The sequence below is a fragment of the Thamnophis sirtalis genome, unplaced genomic scaffold (assembly GCF_051295495.1).
Source record: "Thamnophis sirtalis isolate CommonGarterSnake01/CBP01778 unplaced genomic scaffold, rThaSir2_p1.2 scaffold_3, whole genome shotgun sequence".
In the NCBI taxonomy this organism is placed as follows: Eukaryota; Metazoa; Chordata; class Lepidosauria; order Squamata; family Natricidae; genus Thamnophis; species Thamnophis sirtalis.
The window spans coordinates 81,671,998-81,698,862 of NW_028261383.1; the positions used below are offsets into that span (position 1 = coordinate 81,671,998).

Consider the following 26,865-nt stretch of genomic DNA (forward strand, 5'->3'; position numbering starts at 1 on the left):
AATATGTTTTACAAAACCCTGTCTCCTATAGGGGAATAAAAACATTCCTCTACTACGGAATAAGCATTTTTCTAATTAAATGTAAACATTCACAGACGTCTGCATATAATATTGCTGCAACCATGTATGAAGGACAGTATTTGTTATGCAGACTTCTATGCTGCCCTCTGATCCATTGATAAAAGTTGGCTCTGCAGTGTTGTGCTCTTGGAAAATGGAATAGAATAAGCTGAAACATCCGCAATATCAGTCTCCATGAATGGGCTAAAAGAATCCTTGGATTAATGTGATTCTGGAAGCTGCTAATAAGAGAAGCCTGGGTTATATTATCTTAAAAGTGCAAGTGGTCTATACTGATGAACGTGCAGAACTGAGTTTTAAGCGGATAACAGAGGGAACCAAAAGGATTAGCAACAACTCGTGTCTATTGCACCTGTTGCAACATCTCTTCTGTCCTTGGAAAACTCTTGCACACTAAGATAATAATAATAAAAAAAAATCCTTCTCACCAGCTGCACACCACACTGGCTGCAGCCTATAACCACTTGCCCCATGTCATTGCTATATATTACTTTGCAGAAAAAGGAAATGCAGAAGCACAAACAATTTCTTGGGTGGGTGGTGGGTGGAAGAGGCCTTCTTTTTTATCCCTTCACCCAGCTGGATTGGAATGGGCTACAGCTGGGAAGAGAGGAAGCACCACTGGGGAAAATGGCCCACTGAAACCCTATCCCCAGTGGGGTGGCAGGGGCTACAATTCCTTCACAAGATCTCTTGTGAAACTTTAAACCCAGTAGATGGCTGGGAGGGGGAGGGGGCTGGGGAGGAAGGAGAGAGACAGCTGCAGTTACCTCCTGGGGATGATCCCGTGTGTGTTTTCTGCCATAGTTCAGTGGTGGAAGGGGGAGGAGGCAATTATAATATTTAACCGGAGAAAGGGGACACAACCAGAAGGAATGCACGCTTTAATCTTTCCCCAGAATATCTTTGTTCTATTTCTTGGTATGTTAGATCCTCTGGAATTGTAAGCAGGGAAAGGGACTCCTTTTGACATTTGAGGGGCTTCGACCAATTGCTAGGAAGAAAATAGGGTGGCTGCTCGGCGGGTGGGGGTGGAATAGTCCCACTGGGCTTTGCAATATCCTGAGATAGATTCCCAGGCTCTGAAAGAGTGGCCAGTTGCTAGATCAATTTCAGGGAGATGTTGGTAGTGGAGTTCATGGTGGCTTAAATGGAACAGCAGCTAATGCAGAACAGATGTTGTGCATGAGCAAACCTCGGAAGAATGGACACTCCACCGCTAGCCTTCCCATACGATGTTGGAATACACAGGTGCACATGTTGTGCGTGCAAGCAAGTCACACAGGTGCATGTGAGTGTGTTTAGTCCTTTCTGCGCTCAAAATCTATTTCTTTATAAAACACAAAAACAACTACATTTCTAAGGGCTGGTCTCCTTAATTTTTATCCCTAAACTGAAATTTGCCTAGCAGTGTGTGTCCAGCAAAACAAAGCATGTAAAATTCTTCCATGGCTCTCACTATGGCACCTATGCATCCAGCGTCTCACAACCTGGTACACTCCGGATGGCAACTCTCAGCACAATTGCATTGCCCATAGATACTGGATATTGCAGGGAGCTTCACATCTGGAGAGTGCCAAGTTGGGTAAAGTTACAGTATTACTGAATGGGTTGAGTATACTACACCTGAAACGTCCTTCTATTCTCCTTTCACGTTTTTCAATAAATGACGAACTTTTGGGAACTTTGGGGAAAATTGCAAAATTTAGGAATACTGTGCTTAGGGATGTCCTGACAAAACATCTGACTTGGATGGGAAATGTGAAGCAAGGACCCTGCCGGACATGACATCAGGCCAGAGACAAAGGGTCTTATGGCCTTTAAGAATCACAAAATTGTTGGAGCAAAAGATTTGAGGAATGATGCTCTACTTCCTCAGTTAAATAGCTGAAGATAACAATTCTTTCATTGGATGAGATGGGTTACATTCACAAATGTTATAATAAATATATTGGAATTCGAAGTGCCAGCAGATCCTATGTTGCTTTAGCTGCATTAGAGTATCAGTGTCCCGACTTGAAAAATCAAATCAACTTCTCTCCTACAGATCATTGGGGAGGCAGATTATGACTAGCTGTTAAAAAGGGAGTTTAGACACACAGTTCCTTCCTTTCTAAAGCCCCACAGATATTCACTTACACAAGAACCAAACACAGAGATTTAGGCATACCAACTGAGGCCAGACTAGTCTAACAATCATTCCAAACAGAGATGCAGGGGGGAAAAAAACACCTCCAGGCAGAGGTTCTACTCCAAAAAAATAATTTATGGGTGTGGGTCATTCATGTGCATTAGAAGTGATATGTACATAAATATTTATCTCTAGGGTTATGTACAGAGGACATCAGGAGCCAGAAGGAAAGGTCCGTGTCCCAGATAGGACATCCTTGGGATTGTATGTCCAGATAAGGATGGGACAGCCTGAGAAAGCTGGCTGGCTGACTCCTGCCAAAATCATGAAGTCTCTTTAAAGTATAATTAAATTGGGAATGGTATCAGAAAAATAAGCAGGATACCCTGTGATGCTCCCAAGAGCTCCTGCCGTTACAGAGTGTCCTTCTTTTCAGGACTAAGTTACTTCCTATTAATCTGGTCTTACTTGTCTTCAGTCAGCTGGCTGCACTGAAGGCTCAGCTAGAACAACATCTTTGAGGGGACCTGAGATTACAAGGTATTGAAGCATCAGTATTAGTGCCCGGAGCATCGGCAGACAGATGTAAGGAAACCATCTGGTCCTTGTTGGTGAACTTTGGGCAGCAGATGTCCAGCAGATTCCAGAAGCTTGATGCGACTTTTAGTTCTTGCTAATATAGCTCCAGGCAGTTTCTTCCACCAGGGACATTCTGAGGACTTCGGTTCTCAAATTAGGTAATCCTTTAGGAATGGAGGTGGGGGGGAATCCCCAAAATGCCACCTTCCCTAGTGTCCACGGCCTGTCTCTCTCTTCATGTCCTTACATTATGATAAGGAAAAAGGCAAGGGGTGATTGGCAAAGGATCATGAGTGAAGACTGAATCATCAGAGGAACAGGTGCTGGTTGTGTCTTCACAGGATGGGGAATACTGTTCAAAAGGCATTGACAGGTCCAGATACTGAAAAGGGGGGAAAAATACATAATCAGCATTCATAGGGATAAAGGCAAAATCCTTACATTTTGTTACCAACAACCAGCTGTTTAGATATCTTCAGTGGAACCATCCCCTGGGAGTTCAAACCTACCTCCTCCGAGACAGCAACCAGGACTTTATCCAATCCCTCCACTAACTGCTTAAAGGTGGGTCGTTGGGAAGGTACAGCATGCCAGCACTCTCTCATCATCATGTACCTATTTGGGGAAAAGAGAAGCTTCAGGCATCTATTTTCCACTGGACTGTAGCCTATGGACATGGACGCAATGCCTTTGGAAGACAAGGAGGCTGGGAAATGTGGCTTTAGGCTGCTACTCACAGTTCATGGGTGCAGTTGGAGGGCTTGTCCATTCGATGACCTTCTTTCAGGAGTTTGAAAAGTTCTTCCACTGGGATGCCAGGATAGGGAGAGCCACCCAATGTAAAAATTTCCCACATGAGAATACCAAAGGACCACCTTAAAGTGAGCAAGAGGCAGGGGGAAAGTAAGAAGGCTATAAAGATCTTCAGAATATATATTCCAAATATATATAAAAAGATCTATATGTTGTATTTGTGCTGATAAATAAATAAAGGGAGACTAGTATAGATCTATTTCAAGCTATTTAGCTCTCATCAGCTAGCCACACCCTTGTTGGGAATCGAACCTGTGCTGTATTGCCTCTTAGGCAGATGTGTTAACCACTGAGCTACAGAACTCGACTCCTTATCAGGACTCCTTATCATATTTACTTTAAATATAAAGATCTATATACATATACATATATATATGTATGTTTTCGTAGATTTCACGGGTGTTGGTATGCTTGTCTTGTTGCATTCGGGTCTTTTCCTGTGTAAGATTGAGATTGTCTTGGCAATGTTTTGGCGAGGTCCCACTCGCCATCTTCAGGGTGGTGTTTTTGGCTTCGTGCTTGTGTGGGTAAACCTCCCCCCTCCCACCAAGATTTATAGAGAGACGGCAGCTCCGACCACGCTTTACTCGCACAAACACGAAGCCGAAAACACCAGCCTGAAGATGGCGAGTGGGACCTTGCCAAAACGTTGCCAAGACAATCTCAATCTTACACAGGAAAAGACCCAATCCATGTGGCAAGCAAACCTCAGAAGAGGTCCTTCACAATGAAATGTGAATGAAAATTATTACAGGTATTTACCAAAATTATTTGTGACCACAAATGGCAGAGCACGGTAAATATTAAGTATCCAGTATGCAAAAACCAGGATGAAAATAAACATCTATTTCAGGAAGGAACTAACTACTGAATAAATCAATTACAGACAGTTGGATAGAAACATTGCTCTGGCTTTGCAATGAAAACTTTGATTCATGCACTAGGAACATTAAGGAAGTGATATATAATAGATTCCAGTTATTCTCCATATTTCTAAAATACTTGGGGAAGAGTTGCAATATGCTGTATTAGAAACACAGCTAATGTGCAAAAGGTCCACGCCTCAACCATTTCCATGGACAGCTGGGAGGGATCCTTGTCTGGGACTCAAAAGTGGGTTACAGCCAGTGTAGATATTGTGGATTTAGGTAGACCAACAGGTTTCCCCCCCCCAAAAAATAAGGCAGATTTCCTCTGTTTTTTTAATAGGTGAAAAAGATGCATCTGAAACATTTTGCAATATTTATCTGTAGGTGTGAAAACTTTAGATTTGATCCACACAATTTGATGGGAACACCACCGTAAAATCTATGTTCAACACCCTAAACAGCTATGCCTCTTTTCCTGGGACTGTATGGCAGAAGCTGCAATATCCTAGATGCCTTTTTAAAGATGTAGCAGGCACGTTTAGATTCCAAAACACTTTTGGAAGCAGATCCAAAATACTACAGAACATTACTCAAGTTATTTTACCAGGCATGTTTCTATAGGGTGATTAGATAGTAAGAACCATCTAATCTTGCACAGTCATACTTACACATCACTTTGGTGTGTATACACTCTGTCAAACAGAGCTTCTGGTGCCATCCATTTTACAGGTAAGCGACCCTGCAGGTAAACATGAGAAGCTGTCAGTTCATTGATGCTTTTTTTGGGGGGGGAGGTGACAAACAGCCTCTGACAAGTTCTCTCCTTCTCCTTCCAATGAATAGTATTGGTACCACAACCCTATCAAATCTTTATTTTCTAAATCACTCTCTATACTTCAAAAGTACAGGTGGTCCTTATTTAGCAACAATTGGAACCAGCAACTCCATTGTCAAGTCAAGTGGTTCCCTAAGGGCTTATGAACTTAGTTCAGCTTTCCTTTCCTTTATAGATAGTGAAAATGATAAATATGAGAGCTGGTTGTAAAGTTACTTTATCATCGTTGTAATTGTGAACGGTTGCTAAAGGAGGGAGTCGTTAAATGATAGATACCGTATGACTTTGTTACCCTACCATTGGTCCTGTTCCTCTTAAAAATACTGTCAGTTGCCTAGACAGCTAGATCTTATGGGTGGTCCTGGCAGTAGACAGTCACATTAACAGCCATAATAGTCAGAATAGGCCCCACCCATTGTCTTCTACAAGGCCATCATAAAGGCATCACAATACACAGTTCTTTGCATCAACAGAGTGCTGGAGGGGTTCCATTGCATCACTACCCTTGACTCCATTGGTTAGGCAGGAGCCAATGGGCATGGCACAGTCAATGTCTGAGAGCATTCCGTGCTGCTGGGCCTTGATGGTGAGTTGTGTAATGGAAAAGCTTACTTATTCAGCAACACTCTGTTTCTTTCTTTGCAGGGCTATTAGGCAGAATTGGGTGATTTGCTGGGTTTAATGTTCTAATGAGGAGTGACTGGATGGAATTGGTTTAATCTTATGCAAAACTGGCTTGTTTCAAAAGAAATAAATCTAGAATAAATCCCTTGGGTTTAGATGACTAGATCAACGGATCCCTTCTTGCTATTCTGGCTGTTTTGGGGACAATATTCTTAATTTACCCATGCCCCCCCCCGTGATGCTTTGCATTTCCAAAGCACCTGAGCAACATTAGATCCACTCGCAACCTTGTGGCCATCAAATGATCTTTTCACTCACATTGCTGGTTTTCTTATAGTAGTCTATGTCATGAACTCCACGGGCCAAACCAAAATCAGCAATTTTCATCACATTCTCTTCAGTAACAAGAACATTGCGAGCGGCCAGGTCCCGATGAATGCACTGGAAGAAAAACAAGAGTTGCATCAAGCTCCAAGGACTCTGCTACAACCTTGATGTCACCATAGATTATCTTATTACTCCTTCTAACATAAATAGAAGCAGGGACTTTTTACATCTTTCTAATTTTCTTTTTGTCAGGCCTGATATATACAGCATTCTGTTGTTGGATCTCAGGCAATTCAATAACAAACTTAATACGGAATCGAATGAAGATGCCAGAGCATCAATCTATATCAATCAATCAATCAATATATTTTTTTTCTGGACCAAAGAACATATTTGGTCTGAGTCTTATTCTAAGAAGTGGTCTCATTCCCCAAAGTGGCTGGACATGATAATTTAATTGATCTTAAATATCTTAAATTAATCAGAACTAAATAACACTACCCTATGATTTTAAATTTCTCCTGTCACAATAAAAATGATAATTTAGTCACCATTTTGAGAAAAGTATTGTGGGCCCAATCTAAAGCTTTGAACTCAAATTATTTCTGAATCAGAGCTGACTAATGCACCCAAGAGGGTTTCTCGGGGCACCATCATGGCAGACAGCAGTGGACACTGTTTGGCCCAGATCCCTCTTACCCTTTTGGACTCCAGATACTCCATGCCACGGGCCACCTGGTAAACACAAGAAACCAAGTCTTTGAAGGAAAGCTGCTCCTCTGGCATCTTGGTAATGTCAAATGTGTAATCAGGTGTCGGAGGTCGGCGAGCTCGCAGATACTCTCGCAAATTCCCCTTGGCAGCAAACTCCACAATCACATAGAGAGGACCTATATAGTCAGATATTATGAATCACACTTGGCCTCAGAAAATGCTTCCAAAATGTCCTAACTTCTGGCCCAATTCCACAAATGCCCATATTTAAGTTCAGTATCCTGACAGATCCAGCAATACCCAACCCCCCCCCCCTCCCGATGAGTTCTGCTTCCATTCCATTCTGAGTCGTCATTTCTCAATCTTTTGCCTCCCAAACATCCTCTCCTTTCCCCCAATGCCCACTGCTTCCTGGCCAGAAATGAAGTCACTCACCATCTTGGGTACAGACACCCAATAGGTTTATGATATTCTTGTGTTGGTCCATTCGTTTCATCATCTCCATTTCTGAGATGAGGTCAGCCAGGTCTTTATCTGTAGCATTATCTAATAAGGCAAAGAAATAAGCTTATAATGATTCCTGAAATGATATGAAGACCCATTTTTTAAGAATACCACCAATAATGAGAAAATTCAGAAGGATGAGTTTTTGGGCCCTATAAAATACAATTTACCTTTCAGCATTTTGACAGCCACAGTGAGAGGCCGTTCTGGCCGTTCAGGATCAATCCCATAGGCTTCTGCTCTCACCACCTGCCCGAAACAGCCCTCACCTAAGGGCTTGCCTAGCACCAGCCTAGGAACAAAAAAGGACAACTTCAGAATTGGGAAGATGTGCCAAAATTAATAATGTGCTGCAGGGCTGCAACCTTGATTTAAAAAAAACATCCCTAAATAGATTCTGAGCGTTGTGTCTTAGGCTGCTCTATGCATTACTAAAGTCACAATGGATCCTCTTAGCAGTGGAATATTATTCTTCCAGAGGTCAGACTAGTGTGGATATTGATTAGCTTTCAATAACATTTACAGGTAGTCCTCAACTTACAACAGTTCATTTAGTGACCGCTCAAAGTTACTGTCACTGAAAAAGGGACTTATGACCATTTTTCATACTTATGACCATTGCAGCATCCCCATGGTCATGTGGTCAAAATTCAGACCATTGGCAACTGACTCATATTTATGGTGGTTGCATCTTGGAGTCATGTGACCCCCTTTGTGACCTTCTGACAAACAAAGTCAATGGGGAAGCCAGGTTCACTTAACAACCGGGTTACTAATTTAACAACTGCAGTGATTCATTTAACTGTGGCAAGAAAGGTTGTAAAATGGGGAAGACTCACTTAACAACTGTTATGTTTAGCAACGTAACTTTTGGGTTCAGTTGTGGGCGTAAGTCGAGGACTACCTATAGCAATTCCTTTTCCATACCTTTCAATTAGCAGATAGTCCTATATGCCAGAAAGGATGCCAGAAGGGCATTTTTGACACAGACAAATATGGCATATTTGACTGGCCTGAGGGTAACTGTGATACTTTGATTTTTTTGTCTGCTGCACACTTCTTTGTGGAGCAGTGTTTCACAACATCCAGCTGTAAACCTACACATCTGGGAGGCCTTAGCCTGTGGAGGTTTGTTGTAAAATGAAGATGGAAGCCTCGCAGATGTATAACAAGGTACATGTGTCATATTCCTTCTTTGTTTTTTCTGAATGGGGTTGCCGTTTTGGAACTATCATATTACCAGTATTTACTAAGTTCCATCTCTGTACAGACTCAGAAAACATTAGTGTGTGGATGTAAAAAACTCGGTAACAGCAGAAAGTGTGGGAACCAGCTCCTTGTAGTATAATAAGCAGAGACCTCAATAAGAAATTATAAGCATTTTCCCCCCTATTTTTCATCTTTTAACAGCTTCAGTTGGTTAAGATATTGTAAAAGTAGCTGTGCTTTTTCAGTATCAAATGCAATAAAAAAACAACCACTTCCTTATATGCCTACCTGTCTCGTGGGAATTCCCACTTGGAGTCCAGTGGCAGTTCCACTTCCATCACTCCAGCTAGCATGGGAGTACAGCTTGAGGAGAGGCGAGTAACACGCATTAGTGACGTTGTGGACTTCCCTGAGGAGCTCGATTCCAAGGAGAACTGTGAGGTAAACCGAAGACACACATTAGATTTCTCCCCGAATGTTGTTCTGTTCCAGAGCAGCAAGAGACGGGGTCTAAATCTGCTGGTTTCAAGAGACAAAATGCCACAGGTCTCTAATACACTATCCAAGGTGCATCTGGTAATATTCTGTCTTTCCATAACTGGTCTGACTCATCTACATATGGGAAATGTAGCAGATCCACCTTAGTAGATATCGAGAGTTCTTTTGGAGCCCTTAACGATGTAGGGAGCTTGTACTTTGCAATCATTGGTGCACCACAGATCCCTATTGTTTACAACCGACATTTGTTCCATGCTACACAGGTAGGCCTCGACTTACAACATTCCATTTAGTGACTGTTCAAAGTTACAACAGCACTGAATAATGTGACTTATGACTGTAGTTATGACCTTTGCAGCATTCCCCCCCCCCCATGCTCAAGTGATCAAAATTTGGAGACTTGGCAGCTGGCTCATATTCATGATGGTCGCAGTGTCACAGGGTCATGTGATCACATTTTCATTTTGCAACCTTACCCTAGCCGATCCACTGCAGTGATTCACTTAACAACAGTGGCAAGAAAAGTCATAAAATGGAGTGAAACTCATGAACAAATGTCTTACCTAACAACAGAAAGTTTGGGCTCAATTGTGGTTGTACGTCAAGGGCTACCTGCAGATAGCTTTACTCATGATTGGGGAGCTTTATAATTAATCCAGTGATTAATTGTCCTGTTATTTCAGTAAGTCAATGTTTTTACAACATACCTGTCGGATCAGAGGAAATTTGGAGAGTTTGTGCACAGCGATTGGTTCTAAAGGTTGCTTGCTTGACTGACTTTGCATGCGGCATAAGACAACAATGACAATAGCCATAACAATAGCTAAAGACCCTGAAGTGTAGATAATTATATCAGTGTATTTGATTTCAGGAGCATATGCTTCTTCAACTTCTTCTTCATCTGCAAATAGCAAATAAATCTTCAGTTAATTAATTCTATAATTAAACTAACTGTCAATACCTGAAGATGTTTATGGAGATGTTAAAGCAGAGGGGAAAATATTGAATTGTTTAGTGCGTGGTTGGTCTTCTTCAAAGGCAGCTATCCGGAAGCCACTTATAATTCTCTTTTTCTGTTAAGAATGTGATCTTACATAATAAATTATTTACAAATCTACATTTTAAGAAAAACTCCAAAATGTGCACATATTCACATATAACATTTATTATTGCTACCAATCATTTCTCGGCAAATGTATTCTAAAAGGCCCCTGATATATGTTAACATTCAGATGTTATTCATTTCAGTTTGAGGAATGAAACTGGCAAAAAACAACAACAACAACCCATAACTATCTGTACTTTTTTTCACATTATTTAAAAAAACATTATTTATTCATAGAATAACACCATGTTTTATCCCATTTCCTTTGTTGTCATACTGTTTTTCAATCAGAGGGGTGCTTGGCAATGTATTATAGTCTATGAATGAATGATATGACTCATGCCTCCTCCTAGAGTTGAAATGAGTTCAAAAGTTGCTTCAAAGACACACTGATTGTAATTTGGCCTGTCTTTGATGTTCTCGTGCTCCTGTATGGAGTCAGATAAATTTTGTGGTAGTTTGTATTGAACATGGTGAATATTCGCTGGTTGTTGTTTCATGTCACTATAATTTGTTAGAGGGTTGGTTTGCACTGGATGGTGATGTCTCCTGCCTCTGGGGCTGCCATTTTCATGATTTCCTGGGATTCCTGAGACAAAGGTTTGCTTGGAAGGCTGGAGCATGTGACCGCTATTGGATATGTTAAGCTGCAAATGTCCATTACTTTTTATTTTTCTTTCTTTCTTTCTTTCTTTCTTTCTCTTTTTCTTTCTTTCTTTCTCTCTCTCTTTCTCTTTTTCTTTCTTTTTTTCTTTCCTCCCTCCCCTCTCTCTTTTTATTTATTTGTTTTCTGCCCATCTCGCTGTGAGCAATGTTCTTGGTGTGGTCAACCATCTGGCTCCTATTATGGTTCCCAAGGTTTTAGGCAGACAAAACCTCCCTCCTGTCTATCAGCAGCATCCAGCTTTTTATTCTTTTAACTTTCTATATGTTGTGCTATTTTGACAAGGATGAGGGAAGGAATTTGGATCTGCTCCAGAGGACTCTGCATTGATAATCTGCATATTTCCATAGGTCAGAGGAAGGAGCTGTCATGCCAACAGATCTTTCATTAAAGCAAAGGTGGGGAACGATGGTCCCTTTATGACTTGTGGACTTCAACTCTTGGTTGCCTCAGGAATTCTGGGAATTGAAGTCCACAAGTCATAAAAGGGCCACCATTCCCCACCCCTGCTTAAAGTGATAGCAACTGCCTTGGGTAGTTGGTAAAACTAAATCAATTAGAAGTCTGCTACTTCAATGTGTTGCCACTAGAATTTCTCTCAATTTTTTTTAATGATATCAGCTTATTCTGACAGGGCACAAAAAGAATTAATCAGATTTCTTTTTTCAGAAGGCTATCTGTGCACTGCCTTGCTGAAAGCAGAGCAAACTGTTTTCCTGAGCAGTAATAGCTTGAGGTAGAACTGGTAAAGTGGTCTTGGGGTTATCTAAAGTTGAGTGTGTGTATGTCTGTGTCTGTGTGTATTTTGTACTCTGTTCCTATCAAGAGTTTAGTTTTAACGAAGCAACCACAAACAGCTTTCTTACAAGCCTTGAAATGTGCCACCCCTGCTCTTTCTCACCTGGAAGCACGGTCAGCCAGGCGGATTGGTAGGACAAGCCGATAGAATTTCCAGCCAGACAGGTGTATTCACCAGCATCCTCCATGGTGACATTCTGTAAGTAGAGGACTTCCACTTCTGAGCTGTTAATATCTGCTGTCTACCAGGGTAAATGCCAAACAAGGGCAAAAGATAATCATTAATTGTGGGCAACACAAGGAGGTGTCCAAGCATCTCTTTGGTTGAGGAATCATTTGCTTGCTTCTACTATTAATATGTAATAATGATCTAATATTACTTCAATTCTTCCCACTTGGTCAGGCAGAGAAGACCCTGCCAATTACCTCCACTAGACCGATTAGATCCCACAGATTAGGCCTCCTCCGAATTCCATCCGCCGGCCAGTGTCGACTGGCGACTACCCGGAGGAGAGCCTTCTCTGTGGCTGCTCCGACCCTCTGAAACGAACTCCCTGTGGAGATTTGAACCCTCACCACCCCCCAGGCCTTCTGCAAAGCCCTTAAAACCTGGCTGTTCCGACAGGCCTGGGGCTAAAGAGCTGTTGCCCCCGTCTCGAATGGTATGACTGTTGTGTGTTTTAAATTATGCATTGTTATGTTTCATTTTTTAATTTTTTGTCTGTATCCCCCTTCCCTGGTTTGAGTTGTGAGCCGCCCTGAGTCCCCTTCGGGGGAAAAGGGCAGCATATAAATATAATAAACAAACAAACAAACAATCAATCAAAGAATTCCAACTGGCAGGATCCAGGAAGACAGACTTCTCTGCCGTTGCCCCTGTCCTCTGGAACATTTCCCCCCAGAGGTGAGGTGAGTCCCCATTTCCAGCCCTTCTGGAAAAGACATGAACCCACCTTGGGTGGGTTGCATAGAGGAGCACAGAGCTGTCAGCTGGGTTAGCTCTCTGAAACCCCTCCCTTCACCTTTTAATTTTTAAAAAAATAATTAATTTTTACTATTAAATTTTAATAAACCTTCCTCTTTTAAATATCATATACTTTTTATGTTTTAGTATTTTATCTGCACACCACTCAAGAGTCCCTCCGTGAGTGAGATGGGCAGTTTTAAAATTTGATAAACAAAACTTATCGTATGTATGCAAAGGTCCACATTTCTGAGGAAGGTATGCTATACATTCATTATACTTGTTGCTAACTTTTATTGCTTATAATTGATTTTTTTTTAAAATTAAAAACCCTATGAGATTCAAGTTTCTAGCTGGAAAAGTGTTAAACTAACGGTGGGTTTTTTTTGGCCATTAAAGGGTTTGTTTCAGTGGTGGGTTTCCAATTATTTCACTACTGGTTCGATCGCGCTGCTGTGCGTGATTGAGGACATGCGCCACACTTCTGCACATGCACAGAAGCATCTGGGTGGGTGGGTGGAGCCTCCCGCTGCCGCTACTACAGGTTCAACCAACCTGGGCCAAACTGGTCCGGGAGCAGCCCACCACTGGTGAGTTTACATTTTTCAATACACTCTACCAACAGTTGATAAAAATGAAAATATCATTATGTTTGGGCCTCATCTTTCTTTTGGGGGACCAACAAAGCTATAATATCTTTCTTTTTTTAAAAAGTCACTGTATTGCATTGGCTGTATGTTTACCAGGTGCCGTCTTCATTTGAGCATGCCTTAATTTGCAAGGTCATAGCTCAGCAACCATTTACAAACTAAAACCACTGAAAGCAAAAACACCCATGTCCACCCTTGAACTGAAAGGGATGTTTAGAAAGTGACCTGGGTGTTAACAGAATTCTTCAGCATGGATAGACAGTAAGATCCTTGCCTTCAACCCCTCATTTCTTTCTCATCTTCCTCTTGAGGAAGACCAATTGCTGATTAACATCTAAATAGTGAAGATGGTGGGGTCTCTATAGCCCTGCCGTGTTATAAATATAAATATCACTGAGCAACATGACTTATTCTGTTCCACTCCCATTTTTTTTTTAAAACTAGATCTGCTTACCTTAAGGATCTGAACATAGGGGACTCCATCTGGACCAAAACTGCTGCCATTCACTTTGATGTGTTTAAGCCACTGTATGTGGGGCTGTGCGTCACTGTATACTTTGCAAAAGAACTCTACATCACTGCCCATCACTGCTGTCGTATTGGCAGGCAACCCTGCTTGCAAGATAGGTCTGTGTGGAGACCTCTCTGTCAAGAAACAAATAGGAAAAATGTTCAATTGTCCAGCACAGCTGAACGGCACCATAACTCTCAAGACAGGTTACTGTTGGAGTCTCCAGTACCAATAGCACTTAGACTTATATACTGCTTCACAGTGCTTTACAGCCCTCACTAAGCGGTTTACAGTCAACAGATTGCCCTCAACAATATGGGTCATCATTTTCCCGACCACGGAAGGATGGAAGGCTGAGTCAACCTTGAGCCGGTGAGACTTGAACTGCTGGCAGCCTGTGATCAGCAGAAGGAGCCTGCAGTACTGCATTCTAAACACTTAGCCACCATGTACATCAAGTGAGCCGAGGTGGCGCAGTGGGTAGAGTGCAGTACTGCAGGCCACTTCAGCTGACTGCTAGTTCAGCAGTTCAGCGGTTCAAATCTCACCGGCTCAGGGTTGACTCAGCCTTCCACTCTTCCGAGGTGGGTAAAATGAGGACCCAGACTGTGGGGGCGATATGCTGACTCTGTAAACCACTTAGAGAGGGCTGAAAGCCCTATGAAGCGGTATATAAGTCTAACTGCTATTGCCAATCACTCAACGTGATTCAGAGCAGGCCAACAGCACAAAGCAAAATCAGCTAAAATACGCCCTCTAATAGTAAGCAGTTTGCAATTTTCTTAACACAGCACTATTAATGGCCTTGCCACAAAACTTTGGGGACTCATAATTTCTTCCCCACCCATAGATCAGCAGAACTTGCTATCCTTCTGATATTTCATAATACCACAGGAAGACCTCCCAGCCAGGGCTGGCTCCAGAGACTCTGGGCCGATTAAGAGTAACCCCAGAGGAGACTGATAATAAAGAATGTAGAGATAAGAAAGCAAGTGCTTAATGCCCTGTCTAGTGATTCAGGCAGGGTTAATTAATTTCATCTGACTTTATGGCCCAAGAGATCTTTGCCTTCCTTTGAAGCTAGCAGAGGATTCGGGCTCCCCCCACCAATCTGGGGAGTCTGAGGTCAGGGCGGTGCCTCTGCCTTCCTAAGGAAAATGGCAGGCTGCCAATACCTGGAGTTTTTGCCCCTCCCGCCCTCAACTCACAAGCATTCATCAGAACAGGAATTAGGAACTTCTGAAAATGGAAATGGTCCATTTCATTTTCAACTGTGTTCCATTTTATATCTTTGAATTGTTCTCCTTAATACAGAGTCTGACTGTGTTCTTATGGCCGACATGTTCCCCCTTGCTTTGTGTTTGCTTTCCATTAAAGAATACTAGGGTCCCATTCAAGGTTTGGCAAAGGAAGGCCTTCTCACCCAGCACATCCAGAGTGTAGCTGTAGCGAATGCTGCCAAATTTATTCTCCACCAAGCAAGTATAGTTGCCTCGATCGGAAGGTACCACACTCTCCATGACCAAACTCCAGTGTTGATGCCTGAGCTGGGAACAGAAAAAGTGATGCAAGCTACCATTATCACTGGAGCATCTTTTGCTTTTCAGAGCTGTCAATTTTTCCTAAGCGTAAGTCTAACAGAATCTCATATCTCAAACATGGCTACTTCAAGCTTGGGGCAAACTTAGGAAATACAGGTAGCCCTCGACTTACGACCACAAATTGAGCCCAACATTTCTGTTGCTAAGTGAAACATTTGTTAAATGAATTTAGCTCCTTTTACAACCTTTCTTGCTCCAGTGGTTAAGTGAATCTCTGCAGATGTTAAAATTAGTGAGTCTTGCTTTCCCACTGACTTTGCTTGTCAGATGGTCGCAAAAGAGGATCACATGACACACACAGACACACCCCGGGACACAGAAACCATCATAAATACCAGTCAGTTGTCAAGCATCTGCTTTTGATCATGTGACCACATGGATGTTGCAACAGTTGTTAAGGGTTGTAAGTCACTTTTTTCAATGCTATTGTAACTTTGAACTGTCACTAAATGAACTGTTGTAAATTGAGGACTACCTGTATTGTTCTGGGTGATTTAGGACAGGGAGAGTTAAAAAGAGACCAGGGCTATAGCTAGTATTTAAGGCTTTGGTAGCTCTGCACATGGCTTTCATCATGAATAGTTTGACTTCCATTTCCTCTACATTACATGTTTCTATAGTTCTCTCTACCCAAAGCCCTAATTCACAAAACCTGGTGGGCTAACCAAGAGAATGGAAAGAGAAGGTAGGGGAGGAAAGAACAATCCAATCCATCTAGGTCTTACCCGAATTCCTCCAATACGATGCTCCCCACGGAATTCCCGCCCATTCCTCAGCCAGATTATTGAAGGGGTGGGATTTCCTGAAGCTGGACAGCGGAACTTAACCGTATTTCCTGCTGGGACCGCATGCAGCTTTTTCTCCATTCGATGAGGATGTGTCCAATAGGGTGCTAAAAAAAAATATGACATGATCCATTCAGGTTTTAGCGAAGGCTTCACAAGTGTTCTCTTCTTGGGAACAAAGGTGGATTTTGTGCTATAACTGAGGCAGGGAGGAGATGAACCTTGAACTGGCTTCCAAGAAGAGAAAAAAACAAAATACAAGAGTTTAAGGAAGAGAAAATGTTACACGGGCACTCAACGGTGTGCCAAAATGAATGACAGCACTGCATTCATTCTGCCCGGAATACACAACATTCTGAAAGACACTAATTGTAGGCCAAGTTATGCGCCATCCTTGGTAGCAGAGTGGTGGTAATAATTGACCAACACTTTGGAGTTCCTTGAGATATTTACAATGGAGGGAAGATATCTGGCTATTGTTTTCCTTGTCTTTGCTCCTAAAAGGCCACAGTCCACAAGATTGAATAAGTATAGATTAATGACCCCAATACTAACCTCGACGGGCGTGTACAGGCTCCTCATTAGATTCAATAGCAGCATTCTCCACATCACTGTCTTCATCATCATCTCCTGAACCCAATGAATCTAAAAGCAAAATGAGCACAGATGACGCTTTGTACTAAAACTCCCCCAAGTAATTATGGGACAGTGGATAGATGCCACATGTTAAGAGGTTTGGTTTTTTTACTGTTATACTCTCCGAGAAGAGGCAAAATGTTAGGCGGAAGGGCATTTACAAACAGCAAATAAAGAGAGTTGGCACTGCAGCGCTAGATTTTTACTCCAGGGTTTACACTGTAGATGTTGTTTTGCAAAGGAAGCTCCACTTTTATAGCCATCCTTGTGTTTTGGAAGATGTCTTCCAAAGGCCTGGAATTAGTTTGATTGTGGAGGCCCTGTGGCATTTTCTTTAGTTATGGTCATTTTCTAATCTGAGCGGTTATTACTTTGTTATCGTGTTTTTAATTTTGTAATTCAATATTATAAACTGCCCAGATTGGGCAGCCATAACAAATTTAATAAATTAATACCCAAAAATCTGAGACACTATGATTGTTAAATGCAGTGGTGGGTTTCAAAAATTGTTTGAACCTACTCTGTGGGTGTGGCTTCCTTTGTGGGAGTGGCTTGCCGCCCATGTGATCAGATGGGAGTGGCTTGCCGCCCATGTGACTGGATGTGAAGATGCCGACGACACTTGTCAGAACCACCTTAAATTACCTCACACACAGCACTGGCATGCATAAGAATATGATGTAAACTTGTTTTTTAAAAGGCATCTTTGGTTTGCGTTAAAACAACTTCAACACACACAATGTTCTGATTGCATCACAAACGCAGTAGTCATCCTTACCTTTCACAGAGGCACTGAGTTTTATAAATATGAGCATGATAGTGTAGAATAATCATATCCAAGGACCAGTGGTGGGTTTCAAAAAATTTTGGAACCTCTTCTGTAGGTGTGGCCTGCTTTCTGGGTCCACTGGTGGAACCTCTTCTAACCAGTTAGGTAGATTTGATGAACCGGTTCTACCGAATAGGTGCGAACTGGTAAGAATCCACCTCTGGTTAAATGGTATGATGTGTGACAGGGCACAATCTCAACCCCTAAGCACCTCTAAGCAAGAGTAAGAAAGGCTCTGGTTTAAAATTGCACCATGTCTGCTGCTGATATCCTGAGCTCAGTGGATCATGTGATCTGATTCAGCATACCTCAAGCTGCTCCCTGTGTTTCTTTGAAAACAGTAAATCTCTTTGGATATTTTGAAACCAGTTAGACCACTGCAATCCTTCCTAGTCTTATGCTCTTACCTACAACAGAGATAGTAAAGTTACGCAGACTTTTCCCAGTATTCCACGCATGGCATGAGTATAATCCTGAATCTTCATAGGTGGCTTCAGGGATCTCCAGCAAATTTTGCTGAATGTGGACGCGCTCACTAGGGGAAAGTTGCTTGTTTTCCTTATACCACGTGACAGCAAGACTGTGATTGGTGCTGCAGTAGAGCTTCAGCTGGCTTCCAGGATCCAAAACCAGATGCTCCTCTTCTGTCTCAAGCATGTGACTGTCAAATATCTCTGCCCAATATAAAGAATGAATGATCAATACAAATGATAAGTTTTCCCTGCTCTCCCTGCTATCTTACAAATACTTTGAGCAATGGAATGAGCCATTTAACAAACTCTACAAAGCAAAGCTATTTTTATCCCAGCATCCAAATCTTACATCCCTAGTGTATTAAGGCACAATAGTTGTGTAGCAAGATTTTCCATTATATATGCCAGACTTCTTCAGGCAGGTACCCTTCAGACGTGTTTAACCTGAAATATTGTTCTCATAACCATCTTCAAATAGTGCGACCAAAAAGCTCAAGGTGGAAATTTGAATTGCTACAGTCTCAACACACTAGGAAAGCTGCAGGCTGGAGAAACTCCGCTTAGCTACTCACTTTTTGTTATATCACCAATTCCAACTTTAGGAGTGATGGAAGATCTTAAGTATAGCTGCACTTAAAACAGCAACTTATAAATATGTCCGTGTCCCAGATTTAACTTGGTACAGAAAAAAAAGTTTCAACTGGTTGTGTTAGTATGTCACGCTTGTCCAGGCATAACTGAACTGGGATTTACTCAAGTGCCCTCAGAACATTCTGAACCATGAACTAGCAAAATGAGCTGGGTTCACACAGCAGCCTATGTTAAAATGCAGTTTGCTAGTTGTAAAGCTCAGAGTTCCGCGAGGACCTCCCTGAGTGAAACTGATCAACAGAGTAAGATTCTGCTCTGGAACGGAGAAGGAGCAGTTTGATCAAGGAGTTCAGTCCAATCTGAGAAGTTGCCCAACATATCACTCCTAACCTCAGAGCAAAATTGTTTCACAATTTAGCCTTTGACACCACTGCCTTCAGAGATTCCTGTCTTCTGTGCTGAGGAATAATCCGATGAATGTTTGAAAACTAAGCAAAGTACAAAGATTTCAAAAGTAGCGAGTGGTGTCAATCTACTATTTTCAATTCATGTAAACCTTTCATCTTCTGAAATCCACAGAGCTCAGAGCAAAAGCGCAAAATACATTACGTGACTAGAGAGACCTCTTCATACCTTCTAGGCTAAGGACCTAACCCCCACCCGAATGGTATGACTGTTGGGTTATCTTTTAACAATGTATTGTATCTTGTTCATGACTTGTTTGTCCTCCCCTCCCCTGACTTGTGAGCCGCCCTGAGTCCCCTCAGGGAAAAGGGCAGCATATAAATAAAAGAACTGAACTGAACTGAATTTATTTTTATTCTTTTTTAAAAAATGGGTATTAAAGATGTGCTTGGTTTCTTAGGGTGTAACAGCTTAAACTTGGTACATATTTGTAAGTATTGTTTTAATAAAAGCATTAATCTGGCAATATTGTTTACATGCTAAATTTCATTCATATTTTGCATTCTTACATTCCGTTTTCTTCAGAATCTTCTATTCAAATAGGTTCCCACCCAAGTGCATAAACATTTTTGAGAATCTTGATTTGTTTTAAAACTTTAATTTAGAACATTTCTAACAGATCTGGAAGATAAAATTTGGGATGTGGGGAGCAGACAAATATGCAAGATATTCAGGAATCTTCGCAGTCGCTCTAACTTTAGAGGCACACACTCAATTACTGGCTTGCTCTACAGCAAACCACAGGGTACAGTTTGCCAAAATGTTAAGTTACATTGGAAAAATTGTCTCTTCTCTTTTGACTATGAATTAAGCGCACAAGCCTGTGTTTGTGCACAGGTTTCTGCAAATCTGTCATTTGGAAGGAGAAAACAGTATCAGGTAAACACATATAAAAGCTGAAGGCTTACTGGGTGTTTTACTGTTGTTTTTTATGCTCACAGGCTAAACAGGACTTTAAAGTAATAGAGTTGTGGAAAAGAGTTGCCCAATTCCACTCTTTCCACTTTGGGATTCTCCAAATCCTGTCCATAATCCCTTTTGTTCTGCATTCCCTCCCTTGCCCCGGCAATGATGTCATCAAAGCCCCTTTCCTGCCAGTCCTGGGCTGGAGAAAGGATCCACAGGAACACTGAAGCATGACTTTCCAGCTCACATCCCCCCCTCCTAAATTCTCTCTGTGGGAGCTCTCAATTGAGTGATCAGTCCCTGAGCCCAAGGTGACTGTTTTGACAGATTCCAAAATGAACATGTCAGGAAGCCCGGGACCACTGCCCCTTCCCCCATTGTCCTGGCCCCACAGCTCCTTTCCCGCGCTCTCCTTGCCCCGGCTCACAATAGGGGCCAGCCCCTTTTTCAGCAAAGGACTCTGGCTCTCTTCTTAGCTCTTCCTCTGCTTCTACATCCCAGGATGGGGCGGGGGTGGGGAGAAGAAATGAGACAGAAAGCCTTCCCCATTACTCCTAGTTGGGCACATGCCTGCCTGTGAGACCCAAGGAGGCAACTTTGTCCCCAGCTGCACCCGTCCTCTCCTGGCCCCTCCCTTCCCCTTTAGCTCCCTCCCACCCAGCTTTCCCTCAGCCCAGAGGCTTCCCTCCTTTCTTCCGTTGCGTGAGCGGGAGTGAGAGGTTTCACACTCAGTTGACTCCACAGCTTCCCGCCTCCCTGTTTGTCTAACCTGGATTTGAACTATAATTGCTTTGGTGACCCATCCTCCTCTAACATTAGCTCCAATTGTAGGAGCACTGCCAGCAACCCCTTCTACCAACTCACTCCTGAAGCAAGCCGGCTCTCCCTCAATGAAACCTGGTTAATGCCAACCCACTTAGCTGATAACGTTGCTCCCCTCTTTTTCCGAGAGGACTGTGCTCCAGGGGTGACCCACCACAAAGCAATGTGTCCCAGCCTGCTCCACCAGTAGTAGCAGCAGCGGAAGCCTGCTGCTTTCCATTCTAGATAGCCCACTGGTTCCCTTCCCTCCTAGTACCTTAGCTGACAAGGGGAAGGAATTCCTGCAAATGGTGTGAATTGCAGGAATGTCCAGTTCATTCTCCCTCCCATCTGAACTTCAGGATGAGCCCTGAGACTTTTCCCGCCTGAGGCAGAATGGCCACTGGGGCCTTCTGTTCCTTTGCAAAGGGTAAAGTGATCTATATTATATCAATGCCCCGAGATCAAAAGCCTTACAAACTGGGAAGTAAGAATTACAACTGAATGCAATAATCACATTGTTGAATGTGATTTGCTTCACATTCATTAGATAGATGGTCCATGTTAAAGTCTAAGTCTATTAAGCTAAGATGAATGTTAATGAATTGCCAATTAAAGAGCATGCCTGTATAAATCAACTGCTGGCCTTTACCCACAATGTAGCAATCTGGTTTTGTGCAGAAGGGAATATTCCCTTGCAGCTGTTCTTTACTTTAAAAAAAATCATTTAATGTAATTTCCGAGGTAATTAAATTATTTGCTATAAATACTCCTGACTGAGGAAACCATTCTGATTGGAAAGGAAGAAAACCTTTCCAATCCTTTAGAGCAGTGATCCCCAACCCCCGGTCCGCGGACCGGTGCCGGGCCGTGGAGTACCTGGCACCGGGCCGCGCAGCGGCCGGGGGCCATGATCGCTGCAGCGGCCGGGGGCCATGATCGCTGCAGCGGCCGGCCGATTCCTGAAAAAAACCTAAGAGCGCCTGCGCAGCTACGTAGGGCTAGCGTAGACAGCGCTAGTAGCGTAGCCTTGCGTAGGCGCAGTTTGTGCTACGCTATCTACGCTAGCCATACTGAACTGCTCCTGCACAAGGCTACGCTACTAGCGCTGGTCATCGACGCGCTCAGCGGGCCACGGTAAAATTATCAAAGGCTGACTGGTCCGCGGCGATAAAAAGGTTGGGGACCACTGCTTTAGAGGAACATGATGAAGTCAGCTTGATAAGGGGCCTCGGTGACCAATTCACAGCAAGCAGTGACTATCCAGAGAGGGATTTCAAATGTTGAAAAACAATGTACAAATTGTGTAATTTGGACCTCCCGCAAATCTAGAAAAGTCCACTTGAAGACTCTATTCTCAAGTTGCTCTTCTTTATCACCTTGTTTTCCAATTCCTGACCATTTCAGATTGGCATTCAAGATCTTTCCAAGTAATTCAAAATGCTTCTACTGAGCAAGAAAATAATTTGAAACTTAATATGAAATCTGGTGACGCTGACAACTCTTAACAATGTCGCTCCTGGGACCGGTGAAGCTGTCCTGTCATCTTGCCACCCAAGCAATGGACTTTGACAAGCGGAATCAGTGCTATACAAATACTTTCTACTTGGGAGTAAAGTTCACATTTACTGTGAGACGACTTATTCAGAAACACCGAGTTTGTCAGTAGGTTCTAACAAACATTAATTTTATTCTTCTTCACAAGCAGCATTGATTACAAAACTAGGTAATTTCATTAAGCCGGACTTTAAAGGCAGAAACTGCAAACTTTACCCCTTATTCTCTTGATCTTTTTTTCCTTGGGGGGCTTATGGTGCCAATCTCAGAAGAGATAGCAAAGCAGAAACTCTATATATCTACCATCACATTGCTTTCTCAGTCCATTAATGCAGGTTGTTGGATAGCAGCAAAGCGCTATGGCTAGCATGATGTGACAGTAGGCTCAGAGGCACTCAGGCAGCTGGTTGGCACAAAAAAACAATTATCCCATCTGTTTCATGGATGGGCCAGTCAGGGAAGAAGCATCTTTTTTCAAGCATGAGTGATAGTGCCAAGCACCTGGCAGGGCTCTTTACTCTTATTCCACTAAGGAATCCCAGAAATGCAAACTTAAATGAATTAGATTATTCAGTGAGGTCAGTAAGACAATCTGCAAGGATGCTAGCTGTAGAAGCAACTCAAAAAATGTCAAACTATAGCAATATATAAACATATACATAATACAGTACAGACAGGTATAGGTACAGAGAAAGTACTATAGATATAGTGATACAGATATAGACATATATGAGATACATGGGACAAATTTTAAAATGTATCTGCATAAGCTATCGGTCCACAACCAAACTTACAATGTGCATTTCAATGTGCATTACATTTTATTAATATGATAGGAGTGGTGTAATGTTGCAATGTTTTCAGAGAGATCTACATCTTTCCATGATTCAAGTGTGCTTAGTTCTCTCCTACATTACACACAATTAAAATATGTAGCTCTTTCACAGTCAAGAATTAAGATAATTAAGAGGCAAAAGTGAGAACTAGATTAAAAGATAACTATCCCTATTGTAAAATGGGAAAGAAGATTAACAATATCTCCATGACAAAGAAGCAGAAATTTGACACTATCAAGATCTTGCTTGTGAACAAAAGTACTTTAGCACAGTATTTAAAGAGGTATAATTGTATGCTGACTGTAGAAAATCCGCCTGTAAATTTTACACTTGCAGTCAGAATTAGGAATTTCCTATGGGCAGAAAGTACCTTTGTGATTCTTAAATTCCAGGGAATGGGAAGACTTTTTAGACTTATGGCATTTTACTTTTCCTTTTTTATTTTTTAACTGGAAGTTGAGATCTACCAGCTGGAACAGATGGAAAGTAATCTTAAGAGAGTGAGTGAAGAACATCTTTTTGAAATATACAGTAGGAATGCCATGCCTCAAAGCAATGTGCTTTTGGTACCAGCTTATAGTTTAGTTATGCAGAAATACACTCCATCTGTTTCTTTTGCATTTTCTTTCATGTTAATAGGCTTTTTAGATTAAAAGATGGGAGTCAATGGCCTTTGGAAGTCTAATCACTCAAAGTTTATAAACAGATAGCTTTATATTTTACCATTCCTTAAGGGACAAAAGGAGTATACATAGCATTCCCTATGACAATTTTTCTGCACAACAACCCTGACAGGTTGGGCTAAGAGTTAGCAACTGGTCCAAGGTTACTCAGTGTTTCCATGCCTGGGGATGTGTACTCAAATTTTCATCCCCCTGGTCCTGTAGTCCAACTCTTTACTTAACTGCTACACCACTTATTTATTTTAAATTCCAAATGATTTATACCCAAGCTCTTATTGCACAAAATATTCAGAACTAACCTTGGTTAGGCAAAGAGTTGGGCTTGGATCTTAGATATTCCATTTCTTGCCACTGACTTACTACATGCCTTTGACAAACTGTATTAGTGATAGCTTTCTGTTTTCCATCACATATTTTTCTTGTCAAAAAGACTGCTGAGGACATGGGAAATCTTCAATAAAGTAGGAGTGATTAAAAGTGAGCAGCAAAAGTCTCCTGCTGTCCACTAGTTTGGAGAGCAAATCTGAAATACCTCATCACTTGCCATGATGGCTGAGGCTTGTAAGGCATACTCCTCAAAAGATCAGAGTGTCTTCTTTTGCCACAGAAAGCATATTAATACCACTTTTCATATTCAGGCACACTTTTCCTAATTCTATCAATAGCAATAGTTCCCAGTAACTCTCACCTGGATCCCTGGATCCTTCTGGGGAAGCAGATATCCTAGGACATATTGTTGCGACCACCAGAACCCTAAGAAGATCACACCACAGAGCTCTCATCCTGTTGCCTTTTCTTCTTCTTCACTCTGGCTCCCAACTGAACGCTCAGATACTTGATTAAAGAGAAAAAATAAAAGTCACTCTTTTGTCCTGTAACACATTATCGATATGTGTCTGTAACTATCCAAACATTTAGAAGGTCAGTAGGACAGTGTACAGATACAATTATTAAAGCTTTAGACTGTGCAAGTATTACTTCGCATTATCTCAAAAGAAAGAAGTGGCAGGGAACGGAATACATTCATTTGACAATCCAAATATTCAAACATTCTCAACACTAGATACAACCAACCTATTTATGAAATGCCACCAAAGAAGTGAAATCCTTTTAGTAACTAATGGTCTTTAGCTTATTACAGTTTTGAAACACAGTACTCACTTTGAAAGTTCCCAGCAATCGTGTTTTCACTGTACAATTATCTATGCTTAACTGAACCTTGGTAAATGCAATTAATCCATTATCTGAGATAATTATCTGACACAACAACCATAAAGTAATCAGGCTGGCTTCACCTAGTAAACTAACATGGGTGGGGGGGAGGGTGTAGTTTGTTTACAGTTCATTCTGTCTTGCAAAGACAGCCAACACAAGGTTTAAGGTGTCACTCCAAGCTGTACTTTTTTGAGCTCAAAGTTCAAGAGACAAAGGAATCGATCCCCTAAGATCACCGTTGGCAATCATCCTGCAACACACTGAACACTTCCACCTAATTCTCCTCCTTCGCACATCACCACAATGCTTCATTTTCATGTGGCTCCCCAGAAGTTGTGCTGAACGGATCTTGGGAAACTGGCCCATGCCATTGAAAGAAAATATGGGCCTCATAAATTATCTCAGACAATGTTCGGGTTGTAAATGGAAGAAACACGGGCGAAGTTTCATCCAACTGCGAGGATTTAAACTACTTGTCCAAAGAAAGCACACGTGTGCATTCGCAAATAACACCCACCCCCCCGTCCTCCGCGCGCGCTCCAATAACGCAGGTTTACTGCTATTGAAATGAATGGATTTAAGTGGCATGTGAGAACCCAAACCCCGTTTCGCTTAAGCACGGTTTTGGGTTGTGTTTATGAAAAAGTTTCGCCTAGCCGCAGGTGAAGAGGATGATTAGAGTGGAAGGAGCGCGGATCTGCCTTGTCACTTACGCGCGGCGCGGGTGGGCACGATGCACGTTCGCAGCCCACGGTGTGGACGTGAGGCAAGGGAACAAGTTGCGCTTACCGATGTCCTCCCGAGAACAGTTTAATTTTTAAACCGGGGAGACGGGAAAAAAAAGTTTCTAAGCAGCCGGACGGTTTAGTAACAGATTTACAGACTCTCCGGGTCAAAGTCGGCTACATTAGCCACCCCGGAAGGTCTCCGGATTCCCGTGGGCAAGACCTCGGCATTCCGCGCCTGCCTCTCGCCCCGCCGTCCGCTTTCGGAGAGAAGAGCGCCGATCCTCTCCATCCTCGGTGCCTCAAGGCAACCAACCAGGCACCTACCTTTCCTCCTCCAGCCGGCTTTAAAAGCTGTCCCCAACTACTCCGTCTTCCCGGGCTCCGTCCCTCGGAGGGTAGGAAGAAAAGGATGCGCCAGGGTCCCGGTCTTTGGCCGCGGCGCTTCGTCCCGCGCAAGCATAAATCCGGCAAGGCGCCGCCGCCGCCGCCAACCTTCAGCGTTCTTCTCTGGATCTTCCCCAAGCGAAAAACGCGGCCGCGTCCAGAGCCGGATTCCACTTCGTGAGCTTTCTGTCGGCTTCTGCAATAGGCGCTGGGACTTTGTAGCGAAAGCTCTCAAGTTACACCCCCGCGAAGCGCACAGCCGGCCCGCTCCGAGCCAACAATGGGCCGCGAAAAGAGCCAGGCCGGAGGGGGAGGATCAGAGGGGCCTGCCCCGCCCCCGCCCCGTCCCCTCCTTCTGCCGCTTCCCTCGCCAGCGCCGGGGCCTTTTTACACTCACATTAGCTAAATTCTCTCCCCCAAAGCTTCGGCAAAGGGGATTAAACAGAGTTCAATCTCGCCCAGCCTTTTGCTTCCTCTCTGCTTATAATGGCAACTAGAG

General features: G+C 42.7%; 1 protein-coding gene across 1 annotated transcript; it reads right to left on the bottom strand.

The window, feature by feature from the left end:
- Positions 1 to 2,326: 2,326 nt before the first annotated feature.
- On the bottom strand, positions 2,327 to 26,590 carry FGFR4 (fibroblast growth factor receptor 4). Its single transcript, XM_087709341.1, has 18 exons — positions 26,307 to 26,590; positions 24,728 to 24,873; positions 18,135 to 18,401; positions 16,818 to 16,907; positions 16,203 to 16,369; positions 15,300 to 15,423; positions 13,820 to 14,010; positions 11,855 to 11,993; positions 9,892 to 10,085; positions 8,975 to 9,120; positions 7,648 to 7,769; positions 7,409 to 7,519; positions 6,959 to 7,149; positions 6,251 to 6,373; positions 5,142 to 5,212; positions 3,529 to 3,666; positions 3,301 to 3,406; positions 2,327 to 3,173 (listed from the first exon to the last, which is right to left on the bottom strand). The coding sequence occupies exons 2-18, from the start codon at positions 24,819 to 24,821 to the stop codon at positions 3,027 to 3,029; spliced, it is 2,421 nt and encodes an 806-aa protein (XP_087565467.1). The 5' UTR covers positions 24,822 to 24,873; positions 26,307 to 26,590; the 3' UTR covers positions 2,327 to 3,026.
- Positions 26,591 to 26,865: the final 275 nt, after the last annotated feature.